At 41.5% G+C, this 18,693-nt stretch overlaps 2 protein-coding genes across 3 annotated transcripts; both read right to left on the minus strand.

Moving 5' to 3' along the window:
* Window positions 1-357: 357 nt before the first annotated feature.
* Window positions 358-4,531, minus strand: LOC139464019 (leucine-rich repeat and death domain-containing protein 1-like). 2 transcript variants are annotated; one of them, XM_071245543.1, is made up of 2 exons: window positions 4,481-4,531; window positions 358-1,941 (listed from the first exon to the last, which is right to left on the minus strand). In XM_071245543.1, the coding sequence occupies exon 2, from the start codon at window positions 1,939-1,941 to the stop codon at window positions 376-378; it is 1,566 nt and encodes a 521-aa protein (XP_071101644.1). In that variant the 5' UTR covers window positions 4,481-4,531; the 3' UTR covers window positions 358-375. The 2 variants fall into 2 exon arrangements, with proteins under 2 accessions (XP_071101644.1, XP_071101636.1); XM_071245535.1 differs by lacking the exon at window positions 4,481-4,531 and adding an exon at window positions 4,183-4,258.
* A 1,250-nt stretch (window positions 4,532-5,781) lies between these two features.
* On the minus strand, window positions 5,782-11,982 carry LOC139455568 (uncharacterized). Its single transcript, XM_071237122.1, has 3 exons — window positions 11,962-11,982; window positions 6,958-7,420; window positions 5,782-6,293 (listed from the first exon to the last, which is right to left on the minus strand). The coding sequence occupies exons 1-3, from the start codon at window positions 11,980-11,982 to the stop codon at window positions 5,782-5,784; spliced, it is 996 nt and encodes a 331-aa protein (XP_071093223.1).
* Window positions 11,983-18,693: the final 6,711 nt, after the last annotated feature.

Raw genomic sequence — 18,693 nt, forward strand, 5'->3', positions numbered from 1 at the left:
GCAAATAGTTGAGGAAATTGTATGATTGGACCACGGAAAATCAGTGATGGTACCAGGTGTTCGCGAAAAAGGTCTGCCCTACCAGTAGCACCCGCCATTCATACAATTTGCATAAAAAGTAAGTATTTATTGCCTGACACAGCACAACAGTACTCCTACCATACGACGTCAGCCTGTAAACAAACCAGACAATCCTGTGAATGATGAACCAGAAAATCCATTTACTCGAGTACCATTACTGATTTCGTTGAAACTAATAAAAACGGCACATTAATTTTGAATTACGTCTATTGTGTATAAGTGCAGAGATTTCGCTGCTTATAAGTAAAGAAAAACGTTAAGAAATATATTCCTGTTTATAATAAGATTCGTGTGTTAAGGACAAAGTTTCAGTTGGTATCGTATAAACATATCTAAATCGTCTGACTTGGTTCCCTGGCACAACCCTTGGATATGAGGTATAAGTCCATGGGCCAGCTTCCAGCTCCAGATCCACTTGAGCCTGCAGTCGCAGGGAATAGAGTTCTTGTAGAGCTCCACGTAGCGGACGTTGGGGGTGTACTCAATAGCCTTGGGCACCGTGGTGAAGCCGCAGTCGTTAAGGTAGAGCATGTCGAGTGTCGTGAGGCCAGTGAAGGAGACGAGAGACATGTTGGTGAACTTGTTGCCCGAGAGAGACAGCCGCTTGAGATCCTTCAGATCAGGGACGGTACTCTCCTCCAGGATCGAGATTTTATTATTGGAGAGGTCCACATAGTCCAAGGATGGGAGACCCAGTAAAGCTGCTCCAGGGAAGAAGTGGAGGCCACAGTTGGCTAGGTATAGGTGTTGCAAGCTGGTCATACTGTTAAAGGCCGCGTGTTTAATGTTCATTAAGGGATTGTTGTTGAGGACAAGAGTCTCGAGAGATGTTAAATGATTGAAGGCGTAGTTTTCAAGAATGTCGAGATTATTGGACGTCAGATTCAGCAGTTTTAGATTTGTCAATCGGCTTAATGCTGGTGGGATGGCTTTGAGTTGGCAGTGGTCGAAGAAGAGGTGTGTTAGGGTGTGGCTGATGCCGGTGAAGACGCCGGTGGAGTTGGGTGCAACGATCGGGTTGTGGCTGAGATAGAGGGTAGTGAGGGCACGGGTGTGTTTGAGTTCCTCGGGAATGTCAGTCAGGTCGGTGTTGGAGAGGTTTAGGATCTGCAGTGTCTGTCTGATCGTGTAGTAGAAGATGGCGTGAGGGACGTCACCAAGGTGGTTGTCGCCGAGATATAGCTCACGGAGACCTGACAGCTTCCCTACTGCTACAGGGAACGTTGTCAGGCCACAGCCACTGAGACCAAGCACTTCGAGTGATGTTGCGAATATATCAAGAGCTGCCTTGGGAACTGTTTGTATCACGTTACCAGACAAGTCTACGGACTTCAGGTATCTGAGGTTTTGGACAGCACTCGGCCACTGTGTAAGCTTAGCATCATGGAGGTCCAGATGTTGTAAAGGATATCCAATGGCAGCAAACAAAGAACTATCAATTGTCGTTATGAAAGTATTTCCGGCATTGAGCCTCGTCAGTCGTCGGAGTTTGCCCAGTGAGGAAGGAAGTGACGTTATAGATGTTTGCGACACTATCAACTGCTGCAGGATGTCTTCTTGTCCCAAGAATGCATCTTCATCCATGTTGAGGACGAGAGGGTTGCCTGTGAGGTCCAGAGTAGACATGTTGACCCCGACGAAGGCCCGTGCTGGGATAAAGTCGAGGCGGTTGTGGGACAGATCAAATATGGGGAAGTGTCGTGGTGAGGACGTAAAGGTGGGGAGAACGGTGAGGGAGCGGCTGTCACAATGGATGACTGTGCCACAGAAGCAGGGGTTGGGGACAGGACATGGTCCAGGCATGATGAGCCCGGACACTACCCCCATGAGCAGCACTAGGACGATGCAGAGAGTCAGCATCTGAAACAATAAGTCTTGCACATATAATAAAGTGTAGGGCTAAGACGTGTGCGTTATGAAAACGTTACGGTTCTTCACAGCAATACACCATTTATAGACCTAGCAATTCGTTGCACCTCTTTGGCGTGCCCGAAGCCCATGTTGGTGTGTGAACTTGACGTGTAGTCTGTATGCTTTACTGAAGAAGAACTCTTCCCACACAACGCAGCAGTACTATTTAATTTTGGCTTCACTGTAAAACCCGAAGAAATGTCCATTCCTCTTTCGTACTGAAGCTCCATAAAATCCACACAACCGTACCACCAAATCTTCATCTCAAATGATTAACCACTATTCTTAATAAAACCGGGAAAGGACTTCATGGATTACAGAAAGGGTTTTGTCAGTTCTATTTAGTTTAATCTATATTCACAGAAAGTATTTGGGACAAGTGAAATTTGTACCGTGTAGATTTTCAAATACTCAAAGGATTTGTTTGAATTGTTTAAATCTCAGAAAAGAACAAAGATCAATTAAGTTGAAACATTTGATCTTTCACCTCTATCACCACTATCCTACAGAAAAAAAACTATCCACAAGCCGGTATAACAAGAGAGGTGACTTCAACTTTCCAATGGTCAACTTTCCCTTTTTGACGAACGATTTTCTAGTAGCTCCAAGGGGGCACGGGTGGCCCAGTCGTCTAAGGCGCCGCGATTCTCTGTGCAGAGTTGCGTCCCTTGGCCACGCGAGAAACCTATGATTGTGGGTTCGAATCTCGGTTCGCCCCGATTATGTTTCTAGGTTTGTCAGCACCATACACCGTGCTCGTGGGTTTCACCGAAGTGGTAAACGTCTGAGACCTGCATCACTTCGGGCTTTCCTCCCACATTAAGCTGACACGCCGCGAGATAACTGGAATACTGTTAAAATCGGCGTTAAACCCAACTCACTCACCCTAGTAGCTCCAGCCTTTGGTGTCACGTTCAACGTTTGAGGTAGTATCTCCCCGCGAAGATATCAAAGAGCGTCGTATGACTTACTCAGAAGTTGTTCGATCAGCGATACACAATTTAGGGGCCTTAGTAAAGCTTTCAAAAGGTTTTATGGTCGACATGTGTTGGACATTTCCAACAGAGACAAAAATGATGTGCCATGCAATCATACGATTTTCATTTGTACCATATGGTCTCGTGTTTTTTAGGTGAATAACTGACTTGCCTCTGCAAGTCTTTGTGACGGGTGACACCGATAGGGCAGAATACGGTCACCTTTTCGCGAACACCTGATGTCATCACTATTTGATAGTGATTCGTAAACCCATGCTTATGATATGGTCAGGACGGTACAAAGGACCCTGCTTTGAATATGGAAAGGGTTTGTCGCTTTTGTCTTTTCGAATCCCAGACTCCCCCTGATTATGTTTCTAGGAGGGAAACGTTGACGTCCTGCATCACATCGGGCTTTCCTTCCACATCAAGCTCACACGCCGCGATGTAACTGAATAAGCAAGTCGACATCAACCAAACTCATTCACTCAATGATTAGATTGTGAAAGATTTCACCGATGAAAGATCTACCTTCAAGCACGATGAAAACGATTGTAGCCAGTCCCTAATTTATTACCATGGAGAATGTTTTCCAAATTTAGCCATATTTTACAGGAACACTACAATAAGAGACACCGACCCTGGCGACCGGTGTTCTGTTTCGGGACTAGTAAATACGATATATCATATCTATAATTTTGTCACCATGTGCCAGGAAATCTGTCTTCCTCTGATAAAAGTCTATAATTTAGGGCAAAAGCTGTCAAAGAACAGAGGTAGGGCGGGCTTGTTTCCTTACCCATCCTCTACAGAAGGTGACACTAACTATCCTATTATCACCGATCTTCTACGATAATATGATTCACCAAGCCTATTATGGACAAGATATTTCCGTCGTAAAGCACGGGCAATTGAGTGCACCGCATAAAGGAGGATAGGGAACCATGCCGCACAAACATTTCTGCGTTACAATAAAGTTAAATTGATCTTGATATCAGTATGTATGTTGAGAACAATACAAAAATCCATTTGTATGAATGTACCCAAATAAACATATGTAGATAGATTACTGAAATTCAGGGTTTCGTCTCGTGTGTATCCAACACACAGGCATCCGTCATGTAATAAAATATTCGAAAAATAAAGCTATTCTGAAGAAAAATATGTATTTCTTAGAATTGTCAAGTGATCTCAAGTAATTGACTATACGTACCTTCACGTCCAACTATTCCAAATACGTCACAGCATATGTTATATCTTATATTTCTCCCACCTAAGGTCACTAGGACCATGTCAGGCACTGTTGTAGACAAGGCCACACGAAACACTAACAACATAATGGGCTACGTTTGGTATGTGAAGTAGGTTAATATCTTTATCAAATGTTAAAATATTAAAGTGCACTATTTTCATTTTACACATAGCTTTCTTATTGACCCATTATATTGTGGAGTACTTCATTCTCTACTCATGATGCATGTATGGTGTAGAGGTTATTTATATTATCTTACCTTTATGTCCGAATTATCTTAATATGTAATTCCGCCTTGAAGGGAAATATATTTCTGAGCGAGATTATAAATCCCTTATGCCCCCCCACGAAGAAAAAGGCTGCACGTGGATCTCTGAGCGGGAGATTATATGCCTCATACCCCGCCACACAGTACAAGTTAACCTCTGCTCAATCGAACACCTGTTTTACTGTCAACTTCCAGCTTGTGTTAAATCCTTTCCAATGGCAGATTGAAACAAAGCGGCAAGATACATTCGTTGTAACAGTATCACCCGGGGTATATATGCGTTGATTCTTACTGGTGTGTGTGTGTGTGTGTGTGTGTGTGTGTGTGTGTGTGTGTGTGTGTGTGTGTGTGTGTGTGTGTGTGTGTGTGTGTGTGTGTGTGTGTGTGTGTGTGTGTGTTTAGTTAACGATCAAATATACCTTGGGGCCTAGTTGTTATTTCTCTATTCTTGCGAATATTCGTTATCGCAACGTGATAACCTCGGGCACAGTTGTTGGTACGTTAGTTAGTTGGTATATGTAATGTAGGGCGTGTTATATGGACTCGCTGAGCCAAAGAAGGCCAGAGAACACAGAAGTAGACATTCTGCTGAGTGTCCTTTTAACGAAGTGACAGATTGTTGTTCATTATGGAGGGATGATGTAGAAGATAGGAAGAGACGACAACTCTCTCACCTCATTAGATTTACGGTATGAGGATAATATTAGCCTGGTTGCCATTGTCGAAATGTCCCTGCTTTAATACCACTGTTTCAATACATCAACACGTCAGTGGTGACGATATCTGACATCACACAAATGTACCACACCATCCTAAATTGTCTGCAAAATAGTTATGTATTACAACACACACACACTTGCTCCGATTTATTCAAATAACGAACACCCGACAGTTGACATACACGTGTATTACAACATAAATATCATTTTATTATTAATTTTTCAAGCACATTATATCTATTAACAAGTATGACGAGTAGGGTTTTACGCCGCTTTTAGACATATCCCGACCACCAATCCAGAAATCAAGAATAGGCTACAACACCAGGAAACAAACTCAAACGGAAGACATTTGATCGTTTCATTAGCTATATAGCAATCGTAGGAGTTCCCAAGAGGCTATAGCCCACATTGGTAATGACTGGCAGTCGCGACAGTTGCTCGTTAGCTAGAAAATTTAGAGATATATAACTTTTTGCCACAGATGAACAGGTTATTACCCCAGAATACGTGTAAGCACTTGTTATGTCCTCGTTAAGATGGCCTTGGGTTATCGTTAAAGTTGTAGCATTTTCAAGGACTTTTGTGATATTTACACTGACAATTACAGTATATAAGTGGACAGAAAGGCGGGTCGTGCGCGCAGTTACTCATACACCAACTATGGAAACCCGGGGAATGAGTTGAACATCTCAGCTCGCAAATACCATTGCAAGGATGCTTTGGCCAGTGGACCAAGTCAGGGTTGGCCCAGTTGCATATCTTATTGCCAATGATAATTTCCTCATCTAAGGCCATCGATGTTGTTGTTGTGGGGGTTGTTAGGGATGTTGACGTTGGTGATGTCGCCGGAGTTGTTTCCGATGGCGTATGCGATGTTGTTACCGAGGTTGTTGAAGATAACGTTGTAGTAGGAGATGAAGTCGTAAGGGAGGTTGTTGACGATGTTGTCTGGGATGTAGTTGGTGATGTCGTTGTTGGGGATGTGTTTGTGAGAGGTGTAATTTCCACGTCGGCACAGTTTACATAGTGTTCCTGATCGCCGCACCCTATGTAGTTACACATATGCAGATTGTTGTGCTGAGCTGAAATACGAATGTGTATTTTCCTCGATAAGAAAACGTATGTGAATTTACACGTCCAGTTATTTCATTGATTCCACTGATTCCATTGCTTGAAACGATATATAAATATATAAATGTAGGTTTTATGGCTGTACCTGTTTAACAGACCTACTTCAGGCACATTGATTTAATACTGACTGACTCACTGACTCACTGACCAAGAATTGACATGTTTACAGATGTACTATTGGCACATTGAGATCGGGGGTAGAATAGATCTTCAGCAAACCCATACTTGGCGTAACAGGCGACTATGCCTGTCGTAAGAGGCGACTAACGGGTGATCGGGTGGTCACGCTCGCTAACTTGGTTGATACATGTCATCGTTTCCTAATTGCGTAGATCGATGCTCATGATGTCAACCACTGGATTGTCTGCTCCAGACGCGATTAGTTACCGACCGTCGTCATATAACTGGAATATTACTGAATGAGGCGTTGTACAACAAACAAACTGGCACACTGATTCTATATGGACTCACTGGCGAACAGACATACTACTTACTCAGATTATTACCCTGTGAATACTCTGATTCACCTTTATTCTTCTGACTCTGACTCTCACTAACTATTTTGCATCTGATTCACTCACGTTCTACCCACTCCCATATTCAACACTAACTCACCGGCCTTGTAGTGCCACTGTAGAATGCACTGTGTACACGAGATGTGGCTGGGGAGCCGCAGCGTCACAATGTAGATGAAGTTTGTGGCTTCTGTGAAGAAGAAGTGAGGTCCGCCCACGACCTCGACACTGCCATCCTCCCTGGTGACCCGCACGATGTGGAGCCTATTGTTGTCCAGACAATCCTGCGACACCACCACATTTGGGTTGTTGTGTGGACATAGGCGGAACTCGAAGAAGCCTCTGTGATTCGCCGTCAATTTGACAGTGACGTCGATGTCGGAGCCCTGGACGTAGCTGGCCACGATGATGCCGAGGGCGTACTTGCCCCCGGCCACGTTGTCACCCGTTCTCCCCGGAACCTTTCTGTCCCCACACACTCCACAGTAGTCCGACAGTTGGCTGGGGTTGTCGAACGTCATCTGCAGAACACAACCAAAACGGCATACTTTTAACTTATTTGTCTATCTCGCAAAGCAATTTGAATGTCCTTGTTGACCACTTGTGATACGACGTACTCAGCCTAAATTGACCATATATATATAAAGCACTTCTTCCAATTTCTTGATGGGTTCATGCAATGATCCGCTTTCAAATGTTCAACTGTTAAAGCTTTGTTGGTGTTAAGGCGAGTTCATTAAATAACAGTAACATTAACAGTGTTCATGTATTAAGTGCATTTAGTGCACTACTTGTCATGCTTACAGGTTGCAGTAAAACCATTTACACAATCAGGCAGCACATTTCTGCAGTCATGAGGTAATCTCTGTTGATGGGAATTGACAAAATTGGCTACTACGCTCTCATCAAGTATCCCGAACTGAAAGGGCTAACTCCAACACCCATCTATGTTGTCGATTTTAGAGAATGATGCTTCTTCTTCATTTTTAAGAGGTGAACAGCGAAGAACAAGAGAGTAAGAGAGAGGTTCCGGGATTATCCGGTAAAACGAAGATCTACAAGTGCCACCACTGAGGAAAATGTTGATAAAATACGTGATATGATTATGTATGATAGTCGACTCACTACACGTCATACAGCCATACGGTGGGCATATCTCATGAGAGAGTTCTTTTGAGGAATGAAATTGGAATGACAAAGGTTACAAGACGCTTGGTCTCGAAGTCTTAAGATTCTTGATGATAAAAGGCTCAAGGGTCATCATCTCCAGTGAGAATCTACGTCGTTATGAAGCCGACACATGGATGAGTCTTGAGTTCACCATTATTAGTGAGAGACTAAACAACAATCAAAGCGGCGGAAACATCTAGCCTTTCCTCGGAAGTCAGATCTATCAAAGGAATCCTACTGGTGGACTGCCACCCGAAAGATGAGATCATCGATGGCCAATATTATGTTAATCTGCTTAGGCAACTGCGTGATAGTATCAAGGCTAAATGTCGGGGAAAACAAACTCTCCATAGGTTTGTTGTTTCACCGGATAATGCAGTAAGTTGTATACTAGCCTGTTGTCGTCATGGCTGTAATGCGTGACTGATGCTTTAAACTCATTGAACATCCTCCGTATTCACCTGATCTGCCTACCCCTCCCAAACTTGAAGAAAAACAAAATTGGGGGTAAGACATTTAGGAAAAAAGTAGGCACCCCAATGGGGACCAATTGCGCTCGCCTTCTTGCTGATATGTTTTTGTATGCATTTGAATCAGAATTTCTGCTCGGATTGGCAAAGTCAAAAGATGGTTAACTGGCCAAGAAGTTAAACTTAAGCCTCAGGTATATCGATGATCTGATATCGTTCAATAACAAATAGCCCATTCCCTTTCAATGATTTACCCGCCTGAGCTAGTTATAAAGGAAACCAGTGAGACCGGAATTTACTGTTTCATATTCTGATCGATGCATACAGATTCAGAGTGCCAAAACACTCTCCACAAGACTGTATGACAAGAGGGATGACTTCAACTTACCGATGATCAACTTTCCCTTCATGTCGAGCAATATTCCTGCCGCCTCTAGCTCTTGGTGTCTACATTTCAAAACCTTTGAGGTACAATCGAGCATGCTCCTTGTACCAAGATTTCAAAGAGCGTCATGCAACTCTTGCTCAGATCAACGTTACAACATTCAAGGCCTCAGGAAAGTTTTCAAAAAGTTTTATGGTAGACATGTACATTTCCAAATTTGTCGCACCCCGTGTTTTTTTCAGATGAACGATTGACTTGCCTTTGCATGTGTTATTGGCGGGTACAACACATTTTCATGATATAGTCGGAATCGCACAACTCTGATCTCTTATGAATAATGGAAAGGTCTTTTTTCGTCTCTTTTACACCACAAGGTAGGAAGCCTCCTACAACAGCGATTCCCAGTCACTTTATAATACGTTTTGAGCCTCAGATACACCTAGAGACATTATAATGACTTATGTTACAACATTATACCCTTCGCCATTGAAACACTTTTGCCAACGATGTTGGGGTGGGAGGTTGGGGTGGGGGTGGGGTAGGGGTTGGTGTGTGTGTGTGTGGGGGGGGGGGGGGGGGGGGGGGGGGGGGAATTTACTACATGCAATTCTCTTGGCTGAAACCATGGCAATTTACTGATAATTTCCATTCTTTCGTGTATGTACTTAAAATATTTGATTGCCTTTGAAGACCAAAACAGTATCTGACACTAGAATGACATCATCTGCGAAAAGTCACATTAATATTTCTATCAAATCTGGAAACATTTGGATACCATGTTTACCACTGGCGGCTATTTCGTAATATAGTTCATTAATGAAAAATGAAAATAAGATCGGACTCAAAATACAGCCTTGTCTTAGGCCAAAAGGACAATCAAAGAAATCTTTTAAACTATCCCCACAACGAACACATGATCTCACAATAGAATACATTGATTTTAGAATAGTAAACATTTTCCCACGTGAACCAGCTTTTCGTAGACATGTCCATAACTTAAAGCGATTGACAGAATCAAAAGCCTTTTTAAAATCTGCAAATACTACATACAGTTTATGCTTACGCCGTGACAAGGTTTTTTGAATGAGTGAATGAAGTGTGGGGAAGAATACATCATCTACGGTGGAATAACTTTTTCTGAAGCCAGCTTGAAATTCAGTAATCTTATCACGCATGGTCGCCCATTTTGAAATTCTATTGTTTAATATTGTTGTAAATACTTTTCCTAAAATGCTCATTAATGAAATACCTCTATAGCTATTTGGGTCACTCCTGTCTTATTATAGCACGTGACCAATTGCTGGGGAAAACTCCATTTTCAAATAACTTATTGAAACATTTGCAAAGAAAAGGCATAACCTCAAACTTAGAACACTTCAACAGTTCTGTCAAACTGATTCTGGTTCTGTAATGCATGTACCAGATTGCTCCGGATGTTAGCGCAGCTGTGATTTGTACGAAAAGACTAATATTTTACATAACATTAACTACGAAAACAAAATTATTTTGTTCAAAAGATTTGTATGTTTGTTGTTTAACGCCGTACTCCAGTTATAATATATTCCAGCTATATGATGGCCGTCTCTTAATAGTCGATCCTGGACCAGACAGCCCAGTGATTGATATCATGAGCATCGATACACGAAATTGGTATACGATGACATGCATCAACCAAGTCAGCGAGCCTGACCACCCGATCCTACAAGCATAGTCGTCTCTTATGACAAGCATGGGTTACTGAAGACCAATTCTAAGCCGAATCTTCACGTACCTTGTTCAAAGGAACAAAGACAAAATTATTTTGTTGCAGAGAACAAACAATGATAAAAAATACATCTGAACCTTTAATGTTGTGTATATTTATATAAACGTTATATATAGCATAACGTTAACTAAATAGATCTTGTCATAGCGCCATGATGATACCAATGTCATACTGTAATTATGTAACATGAATAATCGAACAAATAAGTCAACCAAACAATTGACACTGAAAAAAATGAAAAAGTAACATTTTAATACCAGTTGTCCCCTGGCCTTCCCGTACTTACACTTACAAACTATACATTGTCAGTTTAAGAAACAAAAACTGCCCTGAAACTCAGTACCAGAGGAATGTTGGAAACGACTGTGTTTTATACACCCAGATCACGCCCCAGACCCTTAGGCTTGTTAGACTATATGCAAGATAAATATTGTGGTCACGTTTGCATGAACATGGAATAGACAGATAAAGAAAAAAAATCCCTCAGGTTCAAACCATACTCTTACTCGGCCTGAGATAAATCACAGGCTTGTCATGTGAAGTATAAATACATAGAGCGGAGGCAACTCAAAATGTGGGTACTTGATCAGAAAATGACCACCATCATAAATTAGATACAAGGCATTGATGACGACGTTTAACCTACACCGAAAGTAAGCATCTTAAAGTTGAGAGTAACACAGATTTAAATGAAGTCATTATTTGATTTCTTTTTATTGCTAGCCACGATATGGCTGAAATATTGCCGATTTGTCTTAAAATTTGGACTCACTCTCTCTTCTTATCGCAGGCTACCTTTTTGTTCTTTACTGCATTTTGTGGTCCAACTCTATCGTTTGTGAATGTGTTTAACGGTTTTGTGATAGAACTATGTTTACATTTAAGGCATAATTGAAAATATTGGCAAGAAATATGTATTCACTTGATACTAGACTGCTCTATACTGTGCCGGATGTAGTCCTTATATATATTGTTTTGTCTTCTTCTTCTCGATGCAGGATCGAATCATGTTTCGTTATAAAGATGTTCAAGTGAGATGTACTTGGATACTCGTTCACAATTACCAATTCACCTATTACCTGGCGTTTAGAGCAATCTCATGATTAAATCCATATTTCAGCAAACACTTCTTGAAATTAAATAGTTTTTAATACTTACCCCACCACAGAATAGTTGATTGTAGTTATAATTCGGGACTACGTTTAACGGACCCGTGTATACTCTCCACAGGTAGGATCTCATCGGAGGATCTATCAAGGCACCATGGCCAGCGACACCCGACATGCAAGTCAAACTCAGCAGGAACCAACCCACCATCACACCGACCTTTGCCATGGTCAGCGCGGAGTGACTGCCGTACACACAGCCAAACCTTCCGTCCTTCCCACCAGACAAAACGATGATCTCATGTACACCTCCAGGCACCCTTGTGAACAATCACGGTGGTATCAGAGACGACAGTCGGTACAGTCAGTACAATAAGTCGTGGGACCCTGGATCTCATCTGCGTTTACTGGAACCGGATTCAGGGACAGACTTGGTCCCAGTAACCTATACCTGTCGAAGGAGGAGATTAAACTGAATCTGGTGTTTATGCTCCATGACTTCCTAGAGTACGTGAATGCCGAGTTACTGAAAACTCTGATAATATTTTCTGTGTAAACGGAAATATTGAGCTCAAATGGCATCAAGTAGAAAGCAAGCTAAAATGCATGAAACATGCTGTCAAAACACTTATATAATATTGTTTTCAACGAAAGTCTGGATACTGATACTTGATAGTGGTTCATAAACTCGTGACCCGTGAAGACCCGGTTAGAATAGGTCTTCAGCAAACCCATTTTATCGTAAAAGACGACTATGCTTGTGGTAAGAAGTAACTAACGGGATCGGAAGGTCATGAGGCATGTCATCGTATACCAATTGCGTAGATCGATGCTCATGATATCGATCAACGGATCGTATGGTCCAGACTCGATTATTTACATATCATATGAATGCGGCCTTTAATCAACAAAGAAACAAATCATAAACACGTGTACACATTAACTGGTGTAACTTCTCCTTGAAATGTCAACACTATTAGGAAACATTAACTGGTGTAACTTCTCCTTGAGATGTCAACACTATTAGGAAACATTAACTGGTGTAACTTCTCCTTGTGGTGTCGATATTATTAGGAAACATTAACTGGTGTAACTTCTCCTTGTGGTGTCGATATTATTAGGAAACATTAACTGGTGTAACTTCTCCTTGAGATGTCAACACTATTAGGAAACATTAACCGCTGTAACTTCTCCTTGACATGTCAACACTATTAGGAAACATAAACTGGTGTAACTTCTCCTTGTGGTGTTGATATTATTAGGAAACATTAACTGGTGTAACTTCTCCTTGAGCTGTCAACTGGTCAACTGGTGTAACTTCTCCTTGAGGTGTCGACATTATTAGGAATCATTAACCGCTGTAACTTCTCCTTGAGGTGTCGACACCATTAGGAAACATTTACTGGTATAACATCTCCTTGAGCTGTCGACACTATTAGGAAACATTAACTTTTGTAACTTCTCCTTGAGTTGTCGACACTATTAGGAAACATTAAATGCTGTAAAATCTCCTTCAGGTGTTGACACTATTACGAAACATTAACCGGTGTAATGTCTCCTTTTGGTGTCGACATTATTAGGAAACATAAACTGGGGTAACTTCTCCTTGAGTTGTCGACACTATTAGAAAACATTAACCGCTGTAACTTCTCCTTGAGCTGTCGACACTATTAGGAAACATTAACCGGTGTAAAATCTCCTTCAGGTGTTGACACTATTAGGAAACATTAACCGGTGTAATGTCTCCTTTTGGTGTCGACATTATTAGGAAACATAAACTGGGGTAACTTCTCCTTGTGGTGTCGACACCATTAGGAAACATTAACCGATGTAACTTCCTCTTGTGTCAACATTATCACGAGACATTAACCGATTTAACTTCTCCTTGGGGTGTCGATATTTATTAGGAAATATTAACTGCTGTAACTTCTCATTGCGGTGTTTGTTTCTTGGTTTGTTGTTTAACGCCTCACTCAGCAATATTCCAGCTATATGACAGAGGTCTGCAAAAATTCAAGACTGGACCAGACAATCCAGTGACTGACATCATGAGCATCGATCCAAGTAAATGGGATACGATGACATGCATCAACCAAGTCAGCGAGCCTGACCACCCGATCCGGTTAGTCGCCCTTTACGGCATATATATATAGTGCTCGAACATCGAACGGTTTATTGCAAATAAAAATAATCATTTGGTCAAACATTAGAAATAATTCACCTCCGCGTATATGTCCGTACCAACAGAGAATCTGTCATGAAATGAGCACAACTTGGACTATACCAACACACTATCATGATGATATTCACTGCAGAAAAACTGTTGACATGCATGAACAACCGCTTTGTTACCGATGAAATTTTTTGAGGAAACAAAAAAGTATGTTTTTTAATAGATAGATATGATCTTATCGATCATTTCGAGGCCACATGCAGATTGTATCAGATTCGGGGGGCTCGACTCGTACAGTACTACCTTTTAAGAGGACAAAGGCCTTAAGGGTATGTGCTACATGAATCGCGAGTCAATGACCTTCGCATTAGCAAGGATAGGAAACCCGCAATCGTCGCCTTGGTTAATTTTGACACATTTTGCTTGTTTTTGTCAGCCCGACAATGCGACAACGCCACAATGTCTCTTCTTGGATTCCATACTGGTGCGTCAAATTGAGAAATGTCCTCCACACGTTTAAAACAAAACAATTTGAAAGCTTGACTAAGGCCTTGAATGTTGTCAATTTTGAGACTCGGGTGTACCTCAAAGGTTGTAGAAATGTAGATACGAAAGAATGGACCGGCTTCAATATTTCTTGACATGAAGGGAAAGTTGACTATTGGGAAGTCATCGATCTAGTCATACAGTCTTGTGGATAGGTTCTTTTCACTCTGAATCTTCATGCACAAATCTAAGTAGGAAACAGAAGAGGTAGTTTTACTGGTGTCTTAAATTTCTAGCTCAGGTGGGTAAACCAGTTGAGGGGAATTGGCTATTTGACCATTATCGAAACATATCAGATCATATATATTCCAGGCGCTTCGGTTATAGTTATTGGCCAGATTCCCTTGTTTCACAAATCCGAGAAGAAATTCATATGCAGAAAGAAAAAGATCAACAAAGAGGGGAGTATAATGGATGTCCATGGAGATGCCCACTTCCTATCTAAATGTCCTATCCCCAAATTTTAGATAGGTGTTTTCAATGAGGAAATCCAACATTTGACAAATTGTTTTCTCAGTAAACTTCAGATGATATTTGCTTTCATTTTTGACAAATTTTCCAGAATCTTTGAAGATAATGATACATATATCTATGATCATCACGTTTTGTGACATATTCCCAGTAGATCAAAGGATGAAGTTCTTCCTTAAGTTAGTCATGTCAAATGTTTGGGCATAATTGATCCTGGTTCTTGCGAAGTTGCAAAAAGTCTTTGGTATCAACTCCACTTGTGTCAAATACTTTAAATACGTAATACGTAATGGGAATAAAAGTGATCCTTTCCATACTCCATGAATATTAAAAAGTCCTTCCTTGGTTATTTGAAGAATTTTGGTTATGCTTTGAAATATACTGAACAACAAACGTCCCCGTGACATTGAATAAGATTTAATGCAAAGTTGCGTTTTTTACCAAATCTACTCCTGTAAGTGTTCAAATGGTTTAATTTGCCATACTGACTTCAGAAAATGCGTGATTTCATAACAAAAAACCATGAACATGCCAAAATGTCAATTCACAGATCAATAGCGTGTGTGTCCACCTCTGGTTGCGATGCAAGCAACACATCTTCGTCTCATGGAATGGACCAGGCGTCGCACAAAGTCCTGTGGGATATCTGTCCATATCTGCTGAAGCATGTTTCGAAGTTCCTGTAGTGTCTATGGAACACGTGGTTGACGTCGAAGGCGCCGATCCATCTCATCCCACATGTGCTCGATTGGTGAGAGATCAGGGGAGCGAGCCGGCCAGGGGATGCCATTCACGTTGTTTTTGTTGAAGAAAGTCCTGAACAAGTCGAGCAATATGAGGCCTGGCGTTGTCATGTTGAAAGGTAATGCCTGGGCCATGACGATGCAAAAACGGTAGAACAACAGGGCCAATGATCTCGTTACGGTAGCGCTGTCCATTGAGATTTCCTTCTAAGAGTATCAAACGTGTCCTCTGTCTTGCTGTAATCCCACCCCATACCAAAACGCTGCCGCTCCCGAACCGATCTTCTTCCATGACACAATGATTGGCGTAACGTTCACCTCGGCGTCGGTACACTCGAATCCGTCAATAGCTGTGGCTGAGGTGAGAACGAGACTTGTCAGTGAATAGAACTTGTCCCCGCTGCATGGCCGTCCAGCGTAGACGCTGTCTGCACCACTGTAGACGTGCTTGACGGTGTTTTCCTGTCAAAATGGGACGTCTGACGGGTCTTCTGGCGACAAACCCTGCACATCTGAGGCGACGACGAACGGTTTGTGATATTCGTCGAAGGCCAGGGATGCTTCTTGCAGTCACTCTTGCTGGCTGGAATCGATTTCGTAGGTGTGTTGTTCGAATCCAGTTGTCTTGTCGATTATTAGTTACGCGTGGCCTGCCACTCCGAGGATGGTCTCTGACTGCATTCGTCTGTTGCCAACGTTTCCATAAACACCAAATGGTGTTTCTGTGGACGTTTAATTGTCTTGCAACATCACGTTGACTCGATCCTGCTTCAAGCATACCAATGGCTCGCAGACGCTCATTTTCGGACAGGCGTGGCATTTCGTAATGTTGAATAATTGCGTAATTGTGTTGTTTCTCTGAGTGGATGCCGTCAGCATGATTCTAAACAATGCATATGGAATCCCGTTAACACACATGTTTTTATTCCCATTCTTCGGTAGTGAAATGCATGGGGCTTACATGAAAGTCAACTTTTGCATGGAATGCATGCTTTTCTGTAGCAGCTGCGTTTTTGTGACTTGATTCCATACATGTACTACAATATTGAAAACCAAACTTTACTTGTTTGAACAATACACTAAAATATTGGTGTCAAAGGAACTTTTGTTGTTGAGTATAGGTATTTCGTGGTACATTTGCTGGGCCCTGCAATATTCCTCTCTTTGTACGTTTCAGTTTGGAGATTTGGGAATCCAGAGCGAAAGAGAAATGAACATGTGTTCAGGTTAAGCCAAACGCTGATTGTCCTGGTGCGTGGGTTTGGCAGATTTCTTCCTCAGTTGACAAACTGGCCTCATATGTAGCATTTTATGATATTGATATGTGACTTATATCACGTTTACAGATGATCCTAGTTTCCAGGCACACCCGAGGGACGCATCGCCCAACGAATTGCCGCGCCTAAGCCAACTGGGTCAAGTCTCATTGAAACAACTGATCTTTGACATTTAATGTATAATGATTTAGTATAATGGTTATGTCATTGGAGGCCTTGTCAATAGGAATAACTACAGACTTTTAACGTAGGACATCCAGACGTTTGATTTGTTCCTATTTTGTTTCCTGTGTTTCGGTGTTTGCAGTCTACTCGTGTCAACATAATGCACTGATTTAATTAATAATGAAAGACAAACGGGTTATTTCTCTACTGGCCCATCTTTTGGCACACGCTTCGAGGGCATCCATAATGATTATAAAGTTGTGATCCCAAATTGTTGGAGGCTGCTCACAGTGGTTTGGTCCATATTTAAATAACAGACGAAGGCTGTTATTGTCAACCATAGAGGGGTCATTATATGAGCATGCGTGTCATACTGCGTTTACGAAACGAGTGTCAAGAATCTTGTATTTCCGGGGCGGGAGCAAGCGTAATACATGAAATCTTTCATGAGTTTTGTAAAATCAGTATGACACACATGGAAGTGTAATAATTTCTTTATTACTCATTATTTCTTAATACTTTTGAGCACCCCTTTCGTAAAATGCCCTGATTACCACTGCTGTCCAAGAAACCCACAATTTGGGCAATGACATCTACAGCTAGTCATTACTAGTGACGTCATTCTGAACTTACGTCACAATAATATCCAAAATGACGTCAACTTTGCCGTTTGGATACCTGAAATAATACATACTTGTGCGTTTGTTGTTTAACGTCGAACTCAGCAATATTCCAGCAAAATGATTGCAGTCTGTAAATAATTGAGTCTTGACCAGACAATCTAATGATTGATATCATGAGCATCTATCCACGCAATTGGTATACGATGACATGTATCAACCAAGTCAGCAAGCCTGACCACCCGATCCCGTTAGTCGCGTTTTACGACAAGCATAATCACCTTTTACTGCAAGCATGGGTTGCTGAAGACCTATTCTACCCGGGATCTTCACGATTCTCGTTTATTTCTCACCCTATAGGTAATAAGTGAGTATAAAGGACCAAAGGGTTGGTAGAAGTATGATGAGCCGTGGCATCAACAAGTAATGAGTCCTTGCTGTTATAATTGACAAACTTGAAATGCTGGTGTATATGAATAGGAAACTGTTGGTTCCTGAAATTTGAAATATTGTGGCCAATTGAAGGAAACTGATTTTTGTTTCCTAACTTAAAAGCACCAATGTTCTTCAAATTCAGTAAATTCAGTAATAGTTCGGGGAATGTCTGTTAGTGAAGGAGACATGTGGCACTTCTAATGAACAAAAGTAAACGCTTGGGGGCGGACCATTTTATTTCTCAATCTCAACCTCCATCCACTTCAAAAAAAGTCTCCACCACAATATGACCATCCTGATCAATTCAGAGTATTTCATGAGCAAAGCCATATTCCTTGACAGAGACATGGCCTTGAGAGACAGTATGCCTGTAACCCTTATTTATTTATAATCATTTCAAACCTTCCATTTCAAGAGGCAATAACATTTGTTGAATGTGATATGAAAAGATCACTAAACATTACTTGGAATATATCCAAACAAAATAAACTTGGAATATATCCAAACAAC

This window comes from Haliotis cracherodii, unplaced genomic scaffold (assembly GCF_022045235.1).
Source record: "Haliotis cracherodii isolate W230 unplaced genomic scaffold, xgHalCrac1.p SCAF_1, whole genome shotgun sequence".
Classification (NCBI taxonomy): Eukaryota; Metazoa; Mollusca; class Gastropoda; order Lepetellida; family Haliotidae; genus Haliotis; species Haliotis cracherodii.

Excerpts from the sequence above, each read along its gene's own strand:
- LOC139464019 (XM_071245543.1), bottom strand. The coding sequence starts at position 1,941 with ATGCTGACTCTCTGCATCGTCCTAGTGCTGCTCATGGGGGTAGTGTCC.
- LOC139455568 (XM_071237122.1), bottom strand. The coding sequence starts at position 11,982 with ATGGCAAAGGTCGGTGTGATG. Across the intron at positions 7,421-11,961 it reads TGGCAAAGGTCGGTGTGATG|ACAAATAAGTTAAAAGTATG; the intron begins GTGGGTTGGTTC and ends TTTGCGAGATAG. Across the intron at positions 6,294-6,957 it reads ACAGTGGCACTACAAGGCCG|CTCAGCACAACAATCTGCAT; the intron begins GTGAGTTAGTGT and ends TTCGTATTTCAG.